Source organism: Neophocaena asiaeorientalis, unplaced genomic scaffold (genome assembly GCF_003031525.2).
Source record: "Neophocaena asiaeorientalis asiaeorientalis breed wild unplaced genomic scaffold, Neophocaena_asiaeorientalis_V1.1 scaffold1, whole genome shotgun sequence".
In the NCBI taxonomy this organism is placed as follows: domain Eukaryota; kingdom Metazoa; phylum Chordata; class Mammalia; order Artiodactyla; family Phocoenidae; genus Neophocaena; species Neophocaena asiaeorientalis.
In genome coordinates, this window is record NW_020171981.1 from 434,674 (window position 1) to 452,685 (window position 18,012).

Genomic DNA, 18,012 nt, shown 5'->3' on the forward strand with positions numbered 1-18,012 from the left:
TCTTAATATTGTCCCCTAAACGTGTGAAGACAAGCACAGGTTTCAATGGCTAATGAGATTTTAGGTAATAGAAGCTTTAAACATTAGCACCATGGCCCTCTGGATTGTTTGAGCCTGCAACTCAACAGCTGCTCTTTGGCCTTCAGCTGACCTCAGAAACTAGAAATACTTATTTCAGGTTTTGTCCCATTGGCCGATGTGGGCAGGAGTGGAAAGCACCTGCCAGGTGTTGCCATAAGATTGTCTCGGCCAAGAGGAAACTTCTTACAAGCATTGTGGCTTAAGAGCAGCCCCCTCCCAACCCTACCTTCAACCACAGCATGTGCTGAGCGCCCCCTGTGTGCGAAGCTCGGTAACGGGCAAATTAAGGCAGCGTTATTCTTTCCAGGGCGCTTACCCCTTCTATTGTCTTCATAACTCCCCTCCTGCAAACACCTCTTGTTGCCGTTTTACAAAAAATGAGAAAAACCGACTGAAAGGTTTGGGCCGTGGGAGGGGACACGTCCGTAGGTAACTAGCCCTGTGACCTTGAGCAAGTCGCTTGCCCAGCGGGAGGTGATGCTGAGGTTTCTTTCCGTTCGAATACTCAGCCCAATTCAAGGTCACGAGCGCTCAGCGGCCGCTAGAACTGGGTCTCGAAACATCAGCGCGTGATTCCCTACAGCCCTGGTTCCGAGAGGAGTAAGTGAGAGGTTCGAAGCGCGCGCCCCGCCTCCCCGGCCGGCGAGACGTAGGCGCCCGAGTTCCCGGCCGAGCTGAACCACTGTGTCCGTGAAGGGCTGCTCCGCCCCTCGCGAAGGCTTCCCTCCGCCAATCACCACTTGAGGCCTGCCCGGCTCATCGCCGGAAGGAGCTGTTGCCCCGAGCAACTGCAACTTCCGGCTTTCGGAGTTTTGTGGCGGTAAAGGACATGAGTAAAGGCCGGGCGGAAGCCGTGGCGGGAGGTAACGGCCGTGGGGGCCGGGAGACCGGGGAGAAGGGTGGGCAGGGGTCGGTTGAGGGAACCCCTCCCCGCCTCGTCTCTCTCCGTAGCCTCCGGGATCCTGCTGAGGTACCTACAGGAGCAGAACCGGCCCTACAGCGCCCAGGACGTGTTCGGGAACCTGCAGCGGGAACACGGACTGGGCAAGGCGGTGAGGACCCTCTCCTGGGATTCCTCCCCTGGGACCCCTTGAATCAGCCTGGATTCCTCCCCTCCCGAGGCTGCCATTCTAGCCTTGGGCTTCCTAAGGCTCTTCGGGCGCTTCCCGCCTCATTGGTGACATTCTCCAGCCCGGCCCGAAGTCACTCCCCCGACTTCTCCGCCCCCTCCCCTCTGCCAGGCGGTGGTGAAGGCGCTGGACCAGCTGGCCCAACAAGGCAAGATCAAAGAGAAGATGTACGGCAAGCAGAAAATATACTTTGCTGACCAGGTGAGGGAAACGTGCAGATTCGCACGTGTGTGAGAGTCCGGCGTTAGGTGAATCAGCCCCTGGTATGAACTCTTTGGGAGAATTGAAGCAGCCTGTGAAATTCACCGGTCTTAGGCCAATAAAAGGGTCCCAGCCAGCCTTTAAGTCAAAGTGTGGACCCCCTTTGCTGTCGTCCAAACTTCACGAGATTTCCAGACTTGAAATATGATAGAGGACAGAAGATCCTGAGTTGTTGCTATCGAGGTCCATTTATCCTTGGAAGTTCTTATTCCCAATCATCTAGATGAGAACCACCGTCTTCCAAATTATTTTCCTTCTGTCTCCACCCCCTTCCGTAAACACATGTGACATTAACTTTGTATCTCCAGCCCAGACCCCCCTCACCTGGATGCTTCTCAGTCCATTCAGAATCAATATTGCCAAAGTGGAATGCCTCATCTCTCCCCGAAACTGGCTCCTCTTGTATTCTTCTCCCTTAATGGAATCACTCTTCACCCAGGCCAGAGACCGGGCCGTCATTCTTTTTTATTATTATTATTATTTGTTTATTTTGGCTGCATTGGGTCTTAGTTGCGGTGGGGGGCTTAATTGACCCCCGCCCACCCGCACGTGGGATCTTAGTTCCCTGACCAGGGATCGAACCCCCGTCCCCTGCATTGGAAGGCGGATTCTGAAGAAAATGAGTATATTTTATTAATCTTTTTTTTTTTAACAACTTTATTGGGGTATAATTGCTTTACAATGGTGTGTTAGTTTCTGCCTTATAACAAAGTGAATCAGTTATACATATACATATGTTCCCATATCTCTTCCCTCTTGCGTCTCCCTCCCTCCCTCCCACCCTCCCTATCCCACCCCTCCAGGCGGTCACAAAGCACCGAGCTGATCTCCCTGTGCTATGCGGCTGCTTCCCACTAGCTATCTACCTTACGTTTGGTAGTGTATATATGTCCATGGGAAGGCGGATTCTTAACCACTGGACCACCAGGGATGTTCCTGGAGTCATTCATTCGTTCGTTTACTTATTTCTGCATTGAGTCTTCGTTGCTGCGTGCGGACTTTCTCTAGTTGCGGCGAGTGGGGACTACTCTTCGTTTCGGTGTGTGGGCTTCTCATTGCGGTGGCTTCTCTTGTTGCGGAGCACAGGCTCTAGGTGCGTGGACTTAAGTAGTTGCAGCACGTAGGCTCAGTAGTTGTGGCACGTGGGATCTTCCTGGACCAGGGATCAAACCTGTGTCCCCTGCATTGTTAGGCAGATTCTTAACCACTGCGCCACCAGGGAAGTCCCGGGGAATCATTCTTAACTTCCCTTATTTCACATGCCCAGTCAGCCATCAAGTCCAGTTGTTTTCCTCTTCTTGAATCCATCCTCTCCTTTTCCAGCTGCCACCACTGCTCTAGTTTAGGTGCTCCTCATCTACTGCAATATCCTCCTAACTCCTGGCCTCCTTAAACATATCTGAAACATTACAGCCAGAATAATCTATGTACGTACAAATCTAGTCATGCCGTTTCCCTACTGAAAACTCTAGTGCTCCCTAGAACAGATAAAAGGCACTTGGAGACCTGGCCCCAGCCTGCCTCTAGCCTCTCCTGTCCCTGTTATTTCTCCATTCATCAATACTAGACCATTTAGATGCGTTTTACTCCTGTGGCCTTTGCTCATTGTCCTTCCTCTGCTCAGAGTTTTTGAGTCCCTTCTTTCCCTTTGCCCGGCTAACTCTTACTTATCCCTTAGGATTTCACGCAGGCATCACCTCCAGAAACCTTCCCTGAATGCTGTGAGCTAACTGCCTTCTTCGGGCACCTACCTCTTTTGAGGCACACTCTATTGTAATTGTCTTTTCACTTGTCTCCCTCACAAAACTGAAGCTGTTCTGGGGCAGACCCCATTTCTCATCTTCCTTTACTCAGTAACCCCACAGGATTTAATAGCCACCATCAAGGCTAATTATCCTAAAATAGGTTTCATTATATTACTGCTCTATTGAAGATCCCTTAAAGTTGTTGGCAGATTTTTTTTTTTTTTCTGTAAAGGGCCAGTTAATATTTTTATGCTTTGCAGGTTAGATGGTCTCTTGTCCCAGTTACACAACTGTCACTAGTACTCAAGTCTGCCACCGTAGAGCAAAACCAGCCATGGACAATACGTAAGCAAGTGGATGTGGCTACGTTTCCATAAGTTTTTTTCAAAAACATGCATCTGGCAGGATTTGGCCTGCAGGCTGTAGTTTGCTGCCTCCTGCCCTAATGGTTTACCTCACCTGAATGTAGAGTCCAAACTGCCTGGGCTGGTATTCCCATCCTTTCCATTCTGCTTCCCATCACCACTGACAAGACCCCACTGAGCCCCAGCACAGGCTTTTTCTAGCTGCTGGTCTCATGGGAGAGGTTCCTCAGACTTCACTGGTATCCTTTATCTAAATACCTCCCACCATGCCTCTTCACCTGTCCAGATTCTTCCTATTGTGGAAACCCATAATTAGGTATCATCACCTTGAGAAGAATGTTCCTTTACTCCTTCAGCCCAGTGAGTGGTTTTGCCGGTAACCTGAAAGATATTTCTGTCCTGTTATTCAGTATCCTGCACCTCAAAACCCCTTGAGGACGATTATCAGGTTTCAACTTGTTCTTTTACAGCTTTTTGAGTGGACTGGTACTGACCGAGTGACTGCTCGAAAGTACCCTCTCACTGTCTTCCCAGGCCCAGATTTGCGAGTGTGTATGAACGTGGCCTTCCCAAACGTGGGTTCCCTTCTTGCTTCTCCCATCAGCCTGCTTCTATTTATCCTTTTGTCTCTGGCAGGAACAATTTGACACGGTCAGTGATGCTGACCTCCACGTCCTGGATGCCCGAATCGTGGCCCTCACCGCCAAGGTGCAGGCACTGCAGCAGGGCTGCCGCCACATGGAGGCGGGTAGGACTGTGCAACCCCAGAAGGTACCGCTAGTGTCAGGGTCAGTCCGAGGTCAGGAATTACCAAGTGAAAGGTTTGTTGACTGCAGTGTTGTCTTCTTGCAGCAAAGATCCCTTTGCTGGGCTGTCATAGGCATTACCTTAAAATCAGTGTCTAATAACTAATGGCTTTTGAAGATAAGTGGGCAGGACAGGCATTTGCCTTCCCTGCTGTGAGTACCAGTATATGGTTCCCACACTTCCCTTTACTCTGCTGCTTTAACTGACTACAGCTAACAGTCTACTCGGACTCACTCCCCTCAACTATTTGTAGATGGGGAAGGAAAGAAAACTAGAATAAACCGATAATTCTGTAAGCCTTAATCTCTCTTGAGGATTTCCAGAATATGGGACCCATTCTGGACCCTGTGTATAGAGCCCAGAGCGAGGTGGAGGCCTGGTCTCCTACCTCAGGGTAGCCAGTGACCTCTCCGTGGGATGTGGTTTTAGAGCTGAAGGAGTTAGCTAGTGCCCTGACCACACCGGAGATGCAGAAAGAGATCCAGGAGTTAAAGAAGGAATGTGCTGGCTACACACAGAGACTGAAGAACATCAAAGCGGCCACCAACCACGTGACTCCAGAAGAGAAAGAGCAGGTGGGTGGGGAGGGGGTGGGGAGCAGGGAGGGCTGCCTGTGCAGGTTCAAAGTGAGGAGTGTCGACCCCAGCGGCTGCTGTGGGGCTGAGGGGGTCAGAGGAACCTGTTTCCCTGTCTAGGTGTACAGAGAGAGGCAGAGGTACTGCAAGGAGTGGAGGAAGCGCAAGAGGATGGTAAGTGCGGGGGAACCCTAGGCAGGCCCTGGACAGCGGCAGCCGCCGGGGGTATCATGGACCGTCAGGCAAGCCAAGTACTGCCCATCTGAAAGGGGGCGGTTTTGTTTCTTGTCAGGCAACAGAGCTGTCTGATGCAATCCTTGAAGGATACCCCAAGAGCAAGAAGCAGTTTTTTGTAAGTGGTGTTCTCCCTTCCTTGCTCCCCTGGGGCCTGCGTCCAGGGCGGTCTCATTCCCTTGTCTTGCTGCCCCCCCCCCCCACCCCCCCCCGCAGGAGGAAGTTGGGATAGAGACAGATGAAGATTACAACCTCAAGCTCCCAGATCCCTGAGGCCCTCCGGCAGGCCTGGGAACACAGACGTCCTGGACTGGCTGCCTTGTTTAGGTCAGCTTTTTTGTTGTTCCTGCTGCTGTCCGCTTTTGGGCACACACCAAAGTACTGGGTGGAGCACTGGTGGCCCAGAGAGGATGGTTTCACACATTTCGTCATCCACGTTTCGACTGCCTGAACTTAACAGTTAGATGGGGAACAATGCAAAAGGAAAAGCATTTGGCAATATTTATTGTAATATAATTTGATATAAAAATATTTAATTTCCTCTGGATAATCAAACCTCCCAAATATCAAACCTGAGGAAGGCAAAAGAGAGCTTGGGGGACAAGGGCAGGGAGAGGCTACTATGCACAGCATTTAAGGAGCCCAGGGCCTCACCCAGGACTCTCCTGGGCTCTACACTCCAGGAGACCTTTAGAAAATCTTCTCTACCCACCTTCACCCCGCCCTAAGTCCTGGGGGAAATGCAGGCAGCACTGAGATGCTGGAGACCCAGATACACTTGACAGAAAGCCTGGGAGTGATCTTGAGACCAGTTTTCCAAAATTGTAACTTTAGCAAAATTGCATTGTTGGTGTTTAGAAAAATTAAAAAAATGTAATATGTAGTGTTGTGTCACATTTGACTTTGCCGTGCAGTGCTACTGCCTGTGGGGACACAGAGGGCAGGAGTGGGTGAGGAGGTTGCTTCCCTCCACCACCCAGAGTAGGGGGCAAGGGCAGGAACCTGGCAGCCCTGCCCTGAGCTGGCCAGAGAAAGCTCTGGCCTCACCTTGGGCTGACCAGGCAGCCCTAGCCTAGGCATGAGGCCACCTTTCACCCTTCATGGCTGTGAGAGTATTTTCCCTTCCTCCTTTCTTCCCATCCAACGACTGCCACAGTGGCCAGACTTAGGCTAAAGGTTGCCAGAGAGACCAGAACAGGCAAACGGTAGTTACCAAATGGGAGCAGAAACCTGAGGCCTAGACAAAGGGAGAGGCCAGGAGCTTTCTAGGGTTCCCAGAGCAGACCCCATCCCGAGGACTCCTATGGGGAGGGGGAAAGACTAGGTAGGTCTGAGATCTATGGTCAGTATAATAAATTAATCAAAGCTTTCATAATAACCTTCCCCCCTCCCCAGCCCCACTGAAGATGGGGCTGAGGGGGAGGGGGGAGCTGGGGAGCCAAACACTGGGGAGAAAGCAGCTGACTGGTGTACAGTGTCACAGTCCAATCTCAGAAGCCCAGTGGCTCCACGGCCAAGTAGGAGACTCAAGGCCTCTTGTTGGCTGTTCTGCAGGTTCCAAGAGCTGGTCAGTAAAGCTGGTTCTTCAACTGATGTAGGACACCAGTCACAATCTCCCGCAGGGTCTGAGGGGCAGCAGAGAAGAGAGAGATCATGCTCACGGAGGGCACAGAGCTGCTCAGCGACGCCTGCCTGAGCCACGTGTGCTCTTCAGAGTGCAGTTAAAACAAAGAACCTGGGAAGCACTGATGTCTACAATTTGCAGACGCCCCCAAAACAGGATGGAGTCAGTCAGGGATGGAGAGATGCATTACTATGTGATCAAGCAAATACAAAAAAGGTTAATGGTAAACTCTGGCGGGGAGGGGGGGATATATGAGTGTTCATTATAAAATTCTCTCACTGCTGCAGTATGTTTAGTGTTTCACAATAAAAATGCTGGGACATGCTTTCAGCTGAAAACATTTCCTCTAAGATCAGAAACAAGACAAGGATGCCCACTTTCACCACTTTTATTCAACATAGTTTTGGAAGCCCTAGCCATGGCAATCAGAGAAGAAATAAAAGGAATCCAAATTGGAAAGGAAGAAGTAAAATATCACTGTTAGCAGATGACACAATACTAAACATGGAAAATCTTAAAGATGCCAGCAGAAAACTACTAGAGCTCAGCAACGCATTTGGTAAAGTTGCAGGGTATAAAATTAATGTACAGAAATCTCTTGCATTTAAGTATCAAAGAAAAATTAAGAAAACAATCCCATTTACCATCACATTAAAAAGAATAAAATAAACCTACCTAAGGAGATAAAAGACTTGTACTCTGACGGAAAGAAATTGAAGATGACACAAACAGACAGAAAGATATACCATGTTCTTTGACTGGAAGAATCAATATTGTGACAATGACCATACTACCCAAGGCAATCTACAGATTCATTGCAGTCCCTGTCAAAATACCAATGGCATTTTTCACAGAACTAGAACAAATAATTTTAAAATTTGTATGGAAAGACAAAAGAACCCGAATAGGCAAAATAATCTTGAGAAAGAACAGAGCTGGAGGTATTCTCCCTGGCTTCAGACCATACTACAAAGCTACAGTAATCAAAACAGTATGGTGGGCTTCCCTGGTGGCACAGTGGTTAAGAATCCGCCTTCCAATGCAGAGGACGCGGTCAAGATCTGGTCAAGGAACTAAGATCCCACATGCCACAGGGCAACTAAGCCCAAGCGCCACAACTGCTGAGCCCGTGAGCTTGAGCCCATGCACTGCAATGAAGAAGAACCCGCATGCCGCAATGGACCCAGCGCAGCCAGAAAAACAAAAAACCACAATGAGACATCACCTCACGTCTGTGAGAATGGTGATCATCAAAAAGAACACAAATAACAAATGTGGAGGAAAGGGGACCCTTGCACCCTGTTGCTGGGAATGTAAACTGGTGCAGCCACTGTGGAAAACAGTATGGGGGTTTCTCAAAAAACTAAAAATAGAGCTACCATATGATCCAGCAATTCCACTCCCGGGTATATATCCAAAAAAAAATAGAAACACTAATTCAAAAAGATATACGCAACCCAATGTTCCAGCAGCATTATTTACAACTGCCAATATACGGAAGCAACCTGAGCATCCATCAACAGGTGAATGGATGAAGAAAATATGGTGTATATATATACAATGTAATATTACTCAGCCTTAAAAGAATGAAATAATGCCATTTAAAGCAACATGGATGGACCTAGAGATTATCATACTAAGCAAAGTAGATCAGAAAGAGAAAAACAAATACCACATGATATCACTTATATGTGGAATCTAAGTTGACACAAATCAACATCTCTACGAAACAGAAACAGACTCACAGACACAGAGAACAGCCTTGAGGCTGCGGGGGTGGGGGAGGTAGGGAAGGGAAGGAGTGGGAGTTTGGGATTAGCAGAGGCAAACTTCTGTATATAGGATGGATGCATAAACAGCAAGGTCCCACTGCAGAGCACAGGGAACTATATTCAATATCTTGTGACAAACCATAATGGAAAAGAATATATGTATGTATAACTGAGTCACTTTCCTGTACAGCAGAAATTAACACAACACTGTAAATCAACTGTACTTTAATAAAAGTTTTAAAAGTACCAAAAAAAACCCTGCAAAAAACCGAGATGAATGGATAAAGAAGATGTGGTATACACACACACACACACACACACACACACACAATGGAATACTCCTCAGCCAGAAAGAAAAATGAAATTTTGCCATCTGCAGCAACATGGATGGACTTGGAGAGCATTATGCTAAGTGAAATAAGTCAGAGAGATTCCACATATAAGCGTATAACATTACTTATACGTGGAATCTAACTAAATACAACAAACTAGTGAATATAACAAAAAAGCAGCAGATTCACAGATACAGAGAACAAACTAGTGGTTACCGGTGGGGGGCGGGGCTGAGGGCAATATCGGGGTGGGGGAGTGGGAGGTACAAACTACTGGGTGTAAGGCTGCAAGAAGGTATTGTACAACATGGGGAATGCAGCCAATGTTTTTTGTAATAAGTGTAAATGGAGTGTAACTTTTAAAAATTACATTTAAAAAAATGTTGGGAAACAAAAATGTGAGAATCTCAGATACAAGTCAAGCCTCAGAAAAAGCAACCAGGCCTCAAAAATGGAAGACTCAGTGCAACCATTAACACACTCTCCATTACAAATGATAATTAGAAACCCCATGGAAAGCTACTTCAGTGGGCCTGGGGGTGGGGGCCAGGAATCTTTCCAAAAACCCCAAGTAAGTCTGCTGCGAGTGATCGGGGCTTACTTGCTGGGCGGCTGAGGAGGAATGCCTGAGGCTGCCATTACTTGCCGCTATGTGGGTGAAACAAAGGCCAAGAGCTAGGCCTTGCATTAGGGAGTGCTCCAATCCTTCTTGCCAAATGAAACCTTAACAGGCAAAACTGGGCTAGAAAGCAAAGGGGGAAACAGGAATACTGAAAGTTGTAGAAATATCCTCCAGAAACCTACAACCTGCTACCCTGTCTCTCTGAACAAACAACGGCTGGGGCCCCCGTGCCTGAGGGAAGACCCCCAACCCCGTGTCCACTGCTGCCCCATACCTGAGGTTTACAGTGCTCCTCGATCCAGCTGAAGACACAGGCCGACAGCTCCTGGAAGCTGGCCACGGAGATAGAGGCATTGAAGGACTGGAAGAGGGAGTCCATGATGCCTTGAAACACGTTGAACTTCACCTGGTCGGAGACCTGGTCCTCCCCCTCGTGGGGGTTGTCCTGGTGTGCCTTCACAATCTGCTCGTAGTTCCTGAGAGCGAACAGGCCGGGGCTAAGGGGCTGCAGCAGCTCCACCGGCCCAGGAGGAAGAACAGCGCTGCCCTACGTACTCCCCTGGGAAGGAGACTCCCAGAGAGCCTTGGGGAGGTATTCAACATCAGCTAGGTACTGCTTCCAGGTCAGAAGTGGTGACCCACCCTCTCCAGCCTTCCCTTCATTAATCCCACAGGCGTTTCCAGAGTATCTGCTACAGTTGGGATAGAGTCCTGCCTACCACATGAGAGAGTGAGAATATTATCTGATGTGGCCTTTGAACAAAGGGAAGGGCGTGAACTGAAGGGGCCTCAGAGTCCCCTCAGAACCAGAAGCCCTGGCTCCCCCAGCCCAGCACCCCCCTTACACTTTCATGATCTTTAGGGCCATGACGTCCTTGCGTAGCGTGGATACCTCCTCCTCCTGCTTTTTCTTCTCCTTGTGCAAAAACTGGATGTAGTCAATGGCTGGAGTGGGGGAGGGAAGAGGGGGTGGGCACAACCAGAAGGACCAGGCTGATTGTGTCTCCCCTTCCCCCAGACCCCACCTCTCCTGTTACAACCACCCCACCAGGGCCAGGCCAAAAGCGGCTCTGAGGCGCTAGCCTTCACAGCCCCCTTGGCTCCAAGCCCTCCAGTGCTCTCCTGGCCATACTCTTCTGCAGAACGATGGCCTTGCTGAGCTTTTGGGAGCCAATGGAGAAGTCTTGCTGCTGACAGGTGGGAACGATGGTCTGCAGGTCATCATAGCCTCTCTGTGGAGACAGCAGGGGACATGGGTTCCTTAACTAAGGGGTTAAGGCAAATGGGCACAAAGTTTTTCTTCCATGATATCAGGTACCATGCTCACTCACTCAAAGGGAGTGGGAAGGAGGGAGAAGTTCATGTCCAGGGCCTAGACTAGCTTGGGACTGCCCCCAAGCCTGCTTGGGACTGCCTGACGGGGTCAAGGCAGAGTGGATCTGAAGTGTGCAGCGCCCTCCTGCGCTGGCTGAGGTGCAGGCATCCCCAATCACCTTGATGGCATCCCTCCTCTTCTGCTCAGCCTGAGTGTGTGCTCGCCGCCGCCGGTCCTTGTAAGACTCCTTGTAGGATTCCTGGTGGTAATCGCTGTCCTCGTCATCTACGCTCAGAGTTGGGGGCAGGAAGAGGTCATTCTGGGGCCCAGTGGGGCCCATCTAGCCCACTTTTCCCCAGCTGGGAAGAAGAACCTGGTACCCAGAGATGGCAGATAGATACAAGAACCTAATATCCCAGATGAGGTGAGAGATGGCAATACCCTGCTTCTAGCACTACGGTTCCAGCACCTCCACGTGGATGGCTGGAGCTGCCCTGTCTAGGAAAGATACTAAAATGAAGGCATATCTGGTTCCCCCGAGTGGGGGGGACGTTGCTGCCTACCTGTGTTGGGGACAGAAGAGGCACTGGTGGAACCGATGCTATTAGCTCTGGACACTACACTCCCCTTGCGGGTGCTTTCTACAAAAAGCCCTGGAAAAGAGAGGCCCCAATCACTAAGGGGTAGGATAGAGGGAGGGGCCCTGCTAGGAGCATAATGGCTTCCTGGGCCTTAAATACTGACCTCTCCCCTTCAACCCAAAAGCCAGCCATACTGGGCCACCCACTTCCTGTCGTGCCATTTCGTAGTGCTCCTGTCTCTAGTGTCTACTCTGCTCCACAGGCCTGCAGTGATACCTCCTGGCTCACAAAGTGGCATCTGGGCGTGATGATGGTGAGTGACCAGCTGTCACTACTTCCATCACGTCCCTGCTCCAGGACATAGGGAACTAGGTGTCACCCTCGGATGCTTCCTGCCCCTGTCCTCCAGCTCCTCCTCCCTCGCTGCTCAGGCCCGCTCAGCTCAAGGGCAGTGGACTGTGCTCAGGTGTGGCTAGCAAGGCCACTTAAATCTATAGGGCTGAAATGGGAGTGTCCCTCCAGAGCTGCAGACGGTGGGGGAGGCACTCACCGGGGTCCAGGCTGTTGTCGCTGTACGCATACTCGACCTGCGGCACCGAGCAAGGGAGAAGCCCGTTCAGACCTCCGCCCCTGCGCGCGTGTACAAACACACACACACACACCCACCCCTGGGGTGCGCGGGCAGCCGCAGGATTCCCCCAGAGCCAAGAGTGGCTAGGCCGCGGGAGCGCCACCCCTCGGCAGGACCCCGTCCGCCCACTCCACACCCCCAGCCCTCCAACCCCGTCCCCTCACACCCGCGCGCACACGCCTCAGTTGTCTTCCCACCTTGGCACACGCGGGGTGAGAGCTGTCTTCTCTGCAGCCCCGGGGCCCGGAGAGCGGGAGTAGCTCTGGGGACTTCAGGGAATCCCCTCGTCTTCCGGACCCCCTACGTGCACGAGCCCGACCCGCCCTCCCCTCGCCGGCGTGCGCGCCCACGGGGCTTGCCTTGACCCAGGGGTCCTCCGGAGAGGGGCCCGGCTCCGTCATCTCCGACCCACCGAACCGGAAACCTGCCCGCGGGCTGGCCCCCTGCGGCGAGGAAGCGGCGATGCGCGCCCACGTGACCCAAACCCACCAACCCGCGGCCCAGAGGCGGGGGGCGGGGCGGGGAGGCTGCGCATGCGCGACCCGGAAGACGCCCACGACGCCCACCACCCCCACCCGCTGCGGCCGGTGGAGTCCTGGAGTCCGGCTTGGTGTCGGGGCTGATACCGGCGGTCTTGGGGCCGACCTACCCGCCCGTCCCTGCCCTTCCTCAGGGCAGGCGTCCCAGCCGCCGCGACATGAAGCACATTCGGTGAAACGGGCTCCCCGCAAAAGGCTGGTACGCGGTGTCGCAGAGAGTTGCGGGCACGCGCACTGCCGAGGCCAGCCAGCTCCCGAGGACCGGGACGAGTTTCCCGGACCTGCAGTCTTGGCCACCTCGTCCGACCCCTCCGGGGTGCAACCTCTGTGAGGCCAGAGGCCCCGCGTGGCTTGTTGTAGGATGCTCCTGCAACGCCCAGCCCAAGTCTGGCAGGATAGTTGTGGAACTGACGCTTTCAAAGAGCCTGTTAGCCAAGTCATGCTACTTTGTAAGCTAAGCAAACTGAGGTACCTACAAAGTCCAGAACGTATCCAAAAGCACACAGCTAGTCAGTGATAGGGCCAAGACTGGCCTCAGTCCGGCTAGCTTCAAAAGCCATGCTCTTAACCACTGCATTCCTGGCTTACAGCTCGGGCCTGGGCCCTGCACTTGTGGCTTAAGTGTCGCAAAGATACCCAAAGGCATTGGAGCAGGAAGTAAGCACCACACAGGCAGCACCTAGCAACATTCACCTTTAATTCTGTAACAAGTTTCAGTGTTTGCCCTGGCTCCAGCCCACCATGGGTGCCACAAACCTGTGGGCAAAAGCGAGGATGGGACAACGCTAGGGGGCCTGCTCCCCCAAGAGCTACATTCTCAGTGTTGGCCAAACACTGGCAAGCTGGGTAGGCTTCCTGTGTCCAGCAGGCCCAGCTTAGCACAGAGCCCCCTAGGCCCCAGCTAGGGTGAGCTTCAAGGCCCCAATTCGCCATCATCACTGGATCTCTTGTCAGCTCCAGGGGTCAGTTTGGCCCCACAGAGAACTCATTGTCAGTCATGGGCCTGATGGTGCCTCGGAGATGCGCTTCTGCAGGAGGGCCCAGGCTTTCTCCACCTTCGGACAGGCCAGAATGTTGGGAAGAAAAGAGGACAGGGTCCTACACGCATCCACTGGAGACTCCCTCCCCACAAGCCAGCCTTTCCCTGGGCACCAACCTGGTGCTGGGTGACGTGTGGCTCCCAAAAGGTGCTCAGCACCACGTGGCTCTGGTCCACAAGCTGCTGCCCGCTCATCTGGCTCTGCAGCCGGCTTTGGGCCGCAGCCTCACTCAGGCCGTCCCTCTCCACAATGCGTCGTACAGCCTGGGCAGACAAGGCATTCATCAGCCCACTGGTTCAGAGCAGGATGTGGGCTACAATGGGGATAGAGTGGGGGGTGGGATCCAGATACCTCAGTCTCAGGGATGACAACGGTCCACACCTCATGGACCATGTTCTGCCAGCCTGCTTCAAGCAGCATGGCGGCATCAATCACGCACACATGCTTTCCTGTGGGGAGACCCCAGTCACTGCCAGCAGCACCTTGCCACTTGCTACCAGTCAGAGAGCCAAGGAAACACAGTCCCAGGGAAAGCGGATGGTCTGATTTAGGGTGGGAAAGCTCCCGAGGGAGATTCTGCTTAGCTGTTCCCTTGGGCTGCTCACTCACCCTCAGCCATAGCCTGCTCCATTTCCTCTCTGGCCAGCTTTGCGATAACTGGCCACATAATGTCCGTGAGCATCTTCAGCTGCTTCTGAGAAAGGGAATGGAAGGGGTGGGCAGAGTTTACCCTCCCCCGGATGAGATGGAGCCAGCCCGAGGGGGGAGGCAGTTGGGAACAGTTGAGTGGAAACTGGCATTCTGGGCCAGACCAGAGAGGTCCACTGGGTCCCAACCTCTGGGTCTAGTAGCAGCTGCAGAGCCCTCGGAGAGGTGTGTTTACCTTGTTCCCAAACACCCGGCTGCCTAGGACCTTCCTGTTGATAATGCCATCTTTATGGAGAATATCTGGATGACAGAGACAGAGGATTGGGCAAGGAGGCCAGCCATCTCCTCACTTCAGGCCACCTCCAGCCCTCCCCAGTTATTACCTGTTCCAAAGGCTTTCACAACAGGCTGGTAGGCAGGACCACCCGGGGCATAGGCCCGGTGGCCCAGGTGGTCACTGTCGATAACATATGCCCCCAGGCCCTTCAGCCGCTGAGCTACTGAGCTCTTCCCAGAGCCACTGATGCCCGTCAGCCCAATCACGTAGAAACCTGGGGGGAGCTCTGGCCTCTTCTATGGGAAGATAAGAGGGAACCCCACAGTTACTAGGGTCCCCAGACTCAGGTTTGAGGCTGAACCCTTCAGTCTCTCCTCTCCAGCATTCCCAGCCCACCCACGCAGGGGAAGGGGTGGGAGGCAGGTGGGTTAGGCTTACATGTGGAGGCCGGAGCAGGTTTCCCAGCATTTGTTGGCGGAAGCTGGAGGAGCTGACTTTGTCCTCTTCGTTTTCCTTGTGGTTTAGGTCCTTCAGCAGCTGGATCTGGTACAAGGTGAGCTCCTCCAGATCCTGAGGCAAAGGAAGAGTGAGGAGAGAGAAGGAGGGTTGAGATGAGGACAAATCTATCGCCTTATCCTCCCCTGCCTACCCAGAGGTAGAGCTTGCCTCGGAGGGCAAGCTGGGAAGTTCCTCCTTGCCTCTTCCCAGCACCTTGAGCCCTCTCTTCCCTCCTCTGGGGTCATGTACTTCCAACAGCCCCCAGTGGCCTTCCCCATCCCCATCCACTCCCTCTGCCAGTCTCCCTCAGGGGTTACATTCTCAAGGCGGAAGCGGTTGACGGCCATCCCCCCACGATAGGTCTCCTCGCTGACCACCAGGAACTCCAGAGAGGGGTCAGAGCCAGCGGGCCCATAGGGGTCCAGCAGGGGGATGATATCAAAAGTCAAGGAGGGCTTGATGTCCACCAGGAACTCACTCAGATGTTCCACGCGTTCTGCGTAGGGTTGGAGCAGCTCAGGGAGCAACTTGCCTGGGGAAGGAGCCCAGAAGAACAGTGAGATCTTTTTACTGGGGAGGAAGAGTGTGGGCCAGTTCAGGGGAGAGCGTCCCTAAGCATCCTATCTCCAGAGGGGAGCTGGGCAGTGATCGGGGGAGCTATGAGGAGGCAGCAGGCAAGCACAATAGAGCTGCAAGGGCTGGCGCGTGTGCAGAGAACTAGCAGTGCCAGGAGGCACCAGAGTCAGATGGAGAATTCCAAGAGCCAGAGAATTCCGAGAGGCTCCTCTGACTGCCTGTGGCACTGCTACCTACAACTTGCTCATCCATTTATTCCCTGGGACTCAAACTTCAGGATTCATCACCTGGAGAATTTGTTTAAAAGTGCAGGTTCCTTGGCTACACATTTGGGGGATCCTGATTGAATGGTGACTAGACCACACACCTAGAAAGCTGCATTTATTCATTTAACAAAATTCCCTCAGTACCAACTGAGTGCCAGGCACTGTGACATTTGGGAGTGGTGGGAAGTAACGGACGGCCCCACCCTTCCTCAATCTTGGCCTGGGGGGAGGGTAAGACTGCCCTAACTCAGTCTCTCTCACTCACTCTTCAACAGGTCTTTGTCTGCTACTCCCACCACAAGCTGCTCCTGAGCCAGGAGACATGCGACGCTGAGCAACACCTTGTGGGCATTGTGCAGGCGGTCGAACGTGCCACCCACAGCACCTCGCCGGTGGCCACGCACTGGCTGCTTGGCAGACCTGCCCACGGGGGAGGCTGGGCTGATGGTGGAGGCTAAGGGGACGTCCAGGGACCCCACGGGCAGAACTCCAGGCCCATAATCGGGGTATAGGAGCACCGAAGACAGTTGCGGACAACAGCTGTAACAACTGGTGGCATAACGTTCGAGCTGTTGCTTGGCTGGGTTGTACTGGCTTCCATCCAGGGTCTGGAAGTCGGTCAGCACCACTTCCGGCGGGTGGGCCAGGTTCTGGACTGAGCTGGTCAGGGGAGGGAGAAAGCTCTTGGTTCGGATATTGGTCAGCAGAATTCTAACGTCCAGGTGCCTGTGGACGTCGGCGCCAGCGTAGAGGTGCGTGATGAAATCGATAACTTCAAACGTGGCCTGCACGGGGCTGGACTGGGGCTGAGCCGGGCCGCCCAGGCACATGCCCGGTTGCAGGTGTACATAGAGCGTGTGATTCACCAACCGGGCCGCCGAGGTCAGGATGGGGGCCAGGCGAGGGGCCAGGGAGGTCAGCGGCGTTGTCAACACCAGGAGGCCCGACCGGAATACGGCCATGCTGCCCAGGCCTGCGGACAGTCAGAGAGACGAGGCGAGGGTTACTGAGTGGTATGTGTCTGAGGCCGAAGACTGTAGGAGGACTCGGACCCAAGAGAGGGAGACCTGGAGCAGGGATGGCGTTCCCAGCGCGGATCGAGAGGAACCCGGGGGAGGGTACGGGACCTCGCAAACGGCGCCTCGGGGCTGTGCTCTAAATCTCAGTTTTATCATTTCTCAGACGGAGCGGTGAATTCGCTGAATTGCATCGAAATCCCGGGAGGGGAAAACTCGGCAGGAGCCCCTGAGTCATAAGGCTGGGGATCCAGAAATCCTGGGCGCTCTTGCTGAGCGGCACCAGGATCTTCAAGGAATCGGAGGAGAGTACTAAAGGCGCTCAGGCTCGGGTCCTACTTACTGAGACCTCCGGGCCTTGGTTCCGCTTGCACCACCGCGAAGGCTTCCCCAGCCGCGACCAGTTAACATTAGTTCCGGTGCTGCGACTCCGAGCTACGGAACCTGAGAAAGGCCAAACATCTCAACTTTGGTTCGGCGAGGGATTCTCGCGAGATTTCTCATGGGGTGGGGCACCTGCATTGATAAGGAGCCGAGCTCGGGGCTTTGGGAGATACGCGGAAACTTATTTCCAAAACCCGACCTCACGGGGCCTGGGCCGAGTAGGTCAAGGCGGACTTGAAAGCCCGTTTCACACGGGTGCCCTTCAGACTCTAAGAGGAGAGGTTGGCTTCAGCCAGGTCCCTCAGGAGACAGCGGCAAAGGCGGAACTAACACCTGGCTTTCCTGCGTAAATCGCGGGGACGGAGGTTGGGGGTCGTAGGGTAGCACTTGAATTAGGTTTCGGTGTCCCCGGAGCCCTCCTGGCACCCTCCCAGTCTGAGGATCCTCATGTTGGAGGTCACAGGACAATTCTGTCCAAGCCCCCATTTCACAGATGGAAAAATTGACGCCCTGTGTGTTCCAGGGATATCTGGGGAGGTAAGGACAGAGGCCATGTGCCGTGGCTCCCGTGCCGTGCTCTCCACATCATCCAGAACCAGTGATATGACAGTTTTTTACGGAGAGAGAGGAGGAGGAGGAGAGCTCTGCGTGTGAGCTCAGTAGAGCCGCCAGAGAATGGTCCCTATGGACGGG

The 18,012-nt window shown here is 53.2% G+C and overlaps 3 protein-coding genes across 7 annotated transcripts; 1 reads left to right on the forward strand and 2 right to left on the reverse strand.

The window, feature by feature from the left end:
• Positions 1-237: 237 nt before the first annotated feature.
• PSMC3IP (PSMC3 interacting protein) lies at positions 238-6,081 on the forward strand. 2 transcript variants are annotated; one of them, XM_024745224.1, is made up of 8 exons: positions 238-944; positions 1,033-1,133; positions 1,323-1,412; positions 4,219-4,330; positions 4,819-4,964; positions 5,085-5,138; positions 5,257-5,316; positions 5,415-6,081. In XM_024745224.1, exons 1-8 carry the CDS (start codon positions 911-913, stop codon positions 5,469-5,471), a joined length of 654 nt encoding a protein of 217 aa, XP_024600992.1. In that variant the 5' UTR covers positions 238-910; the 3' UTR covers positions 5,472-6,081. The 2 variants fall into 2 exon arrangements, with proteins under 2 accessions (XP_024600992.1, XP_024600994.1); XM_024745226.1 differs by having other exon boundaries at positions 897-901; positions 5,415-5,542.
• Positions 5,678-12,542, reverse strand: MLX (MAX dimerization protein MLX). 4 transcript variants are annotated; one of them, XR_003003314.1, is made up of 9 exons: positions 12,435-12,542; positions 11,995-12,031; positions 11,427-11,516; positions 11,042-11,148; positions 10,681-10,780; positions 10,394-10,493; positions 9,823-10,024; positions 9,528-9,668; positions 5,678-6,823 (listed from the first exon to the last, which is right to left on the reverse strand). XR_003003314.1 is itself a non-coding variant. In XM_024745191.1 (8 exons), exons 1-8 carry the CDS (start codon positions 12,474-12,476, stop codon positions 6,767-6,769), a joined length of 897 nt encoding a protein of 298 aa, XP_024600959.1. In that variant the 5' UTR covers positions 12,477-12,491; the 3' UTR covers positions 5,678-6,766. The 4 variants fall into 4 exon arrangements, 3 of the variants coding, with proteins under 3 accessions (XP_024600959.1, XP_024600980.1, XP_024600968.1); XM_024745191.1 differs by lacking the exon at positions 9,528-9,668 and having other exon boundaries at positions 12,273-12,491; XM_024745200.1 differs by lacking the exon at positions 9,528-9,668 and having other exon boundaries at positions 5,683-6,823.
• Positions 12,543-13,293: 751 nt separating this feature from the next.
• On the reverse strand, positions 13,294-17,379 carry COASY (Coenzyme A synthase). Its single transcript, XM_024745758.1, has 10 exons — positions 17,279-17,379; positions 16,185-16,892; positions 15,395-15,609; positions 15,018-15,149; positions 14,686-14,875; positions 14,538-14,602; positions 14,264-14,348; positions 14,006-14,103; positions 13,771-13,917; positions 13,294-13,669 (listed from the first exon to the last, which is right to left on the reverse strand). The coding sequence occupies exons 2-10, from the start codon at positions 16,879-16,881 to the stop codon at positions 13,610-13,612; spliced, it is 1,689 nt and encodes a 562-aa protein (XP_024601526.1). The 5' UTR covers positions 16,882-16,892; positions 17,279-17,379; the 3' UTR covers positions 13,294-13,609.
• Between the last annotated feature and the right edge of the window lie 633 nt (positions 17,380-18,012).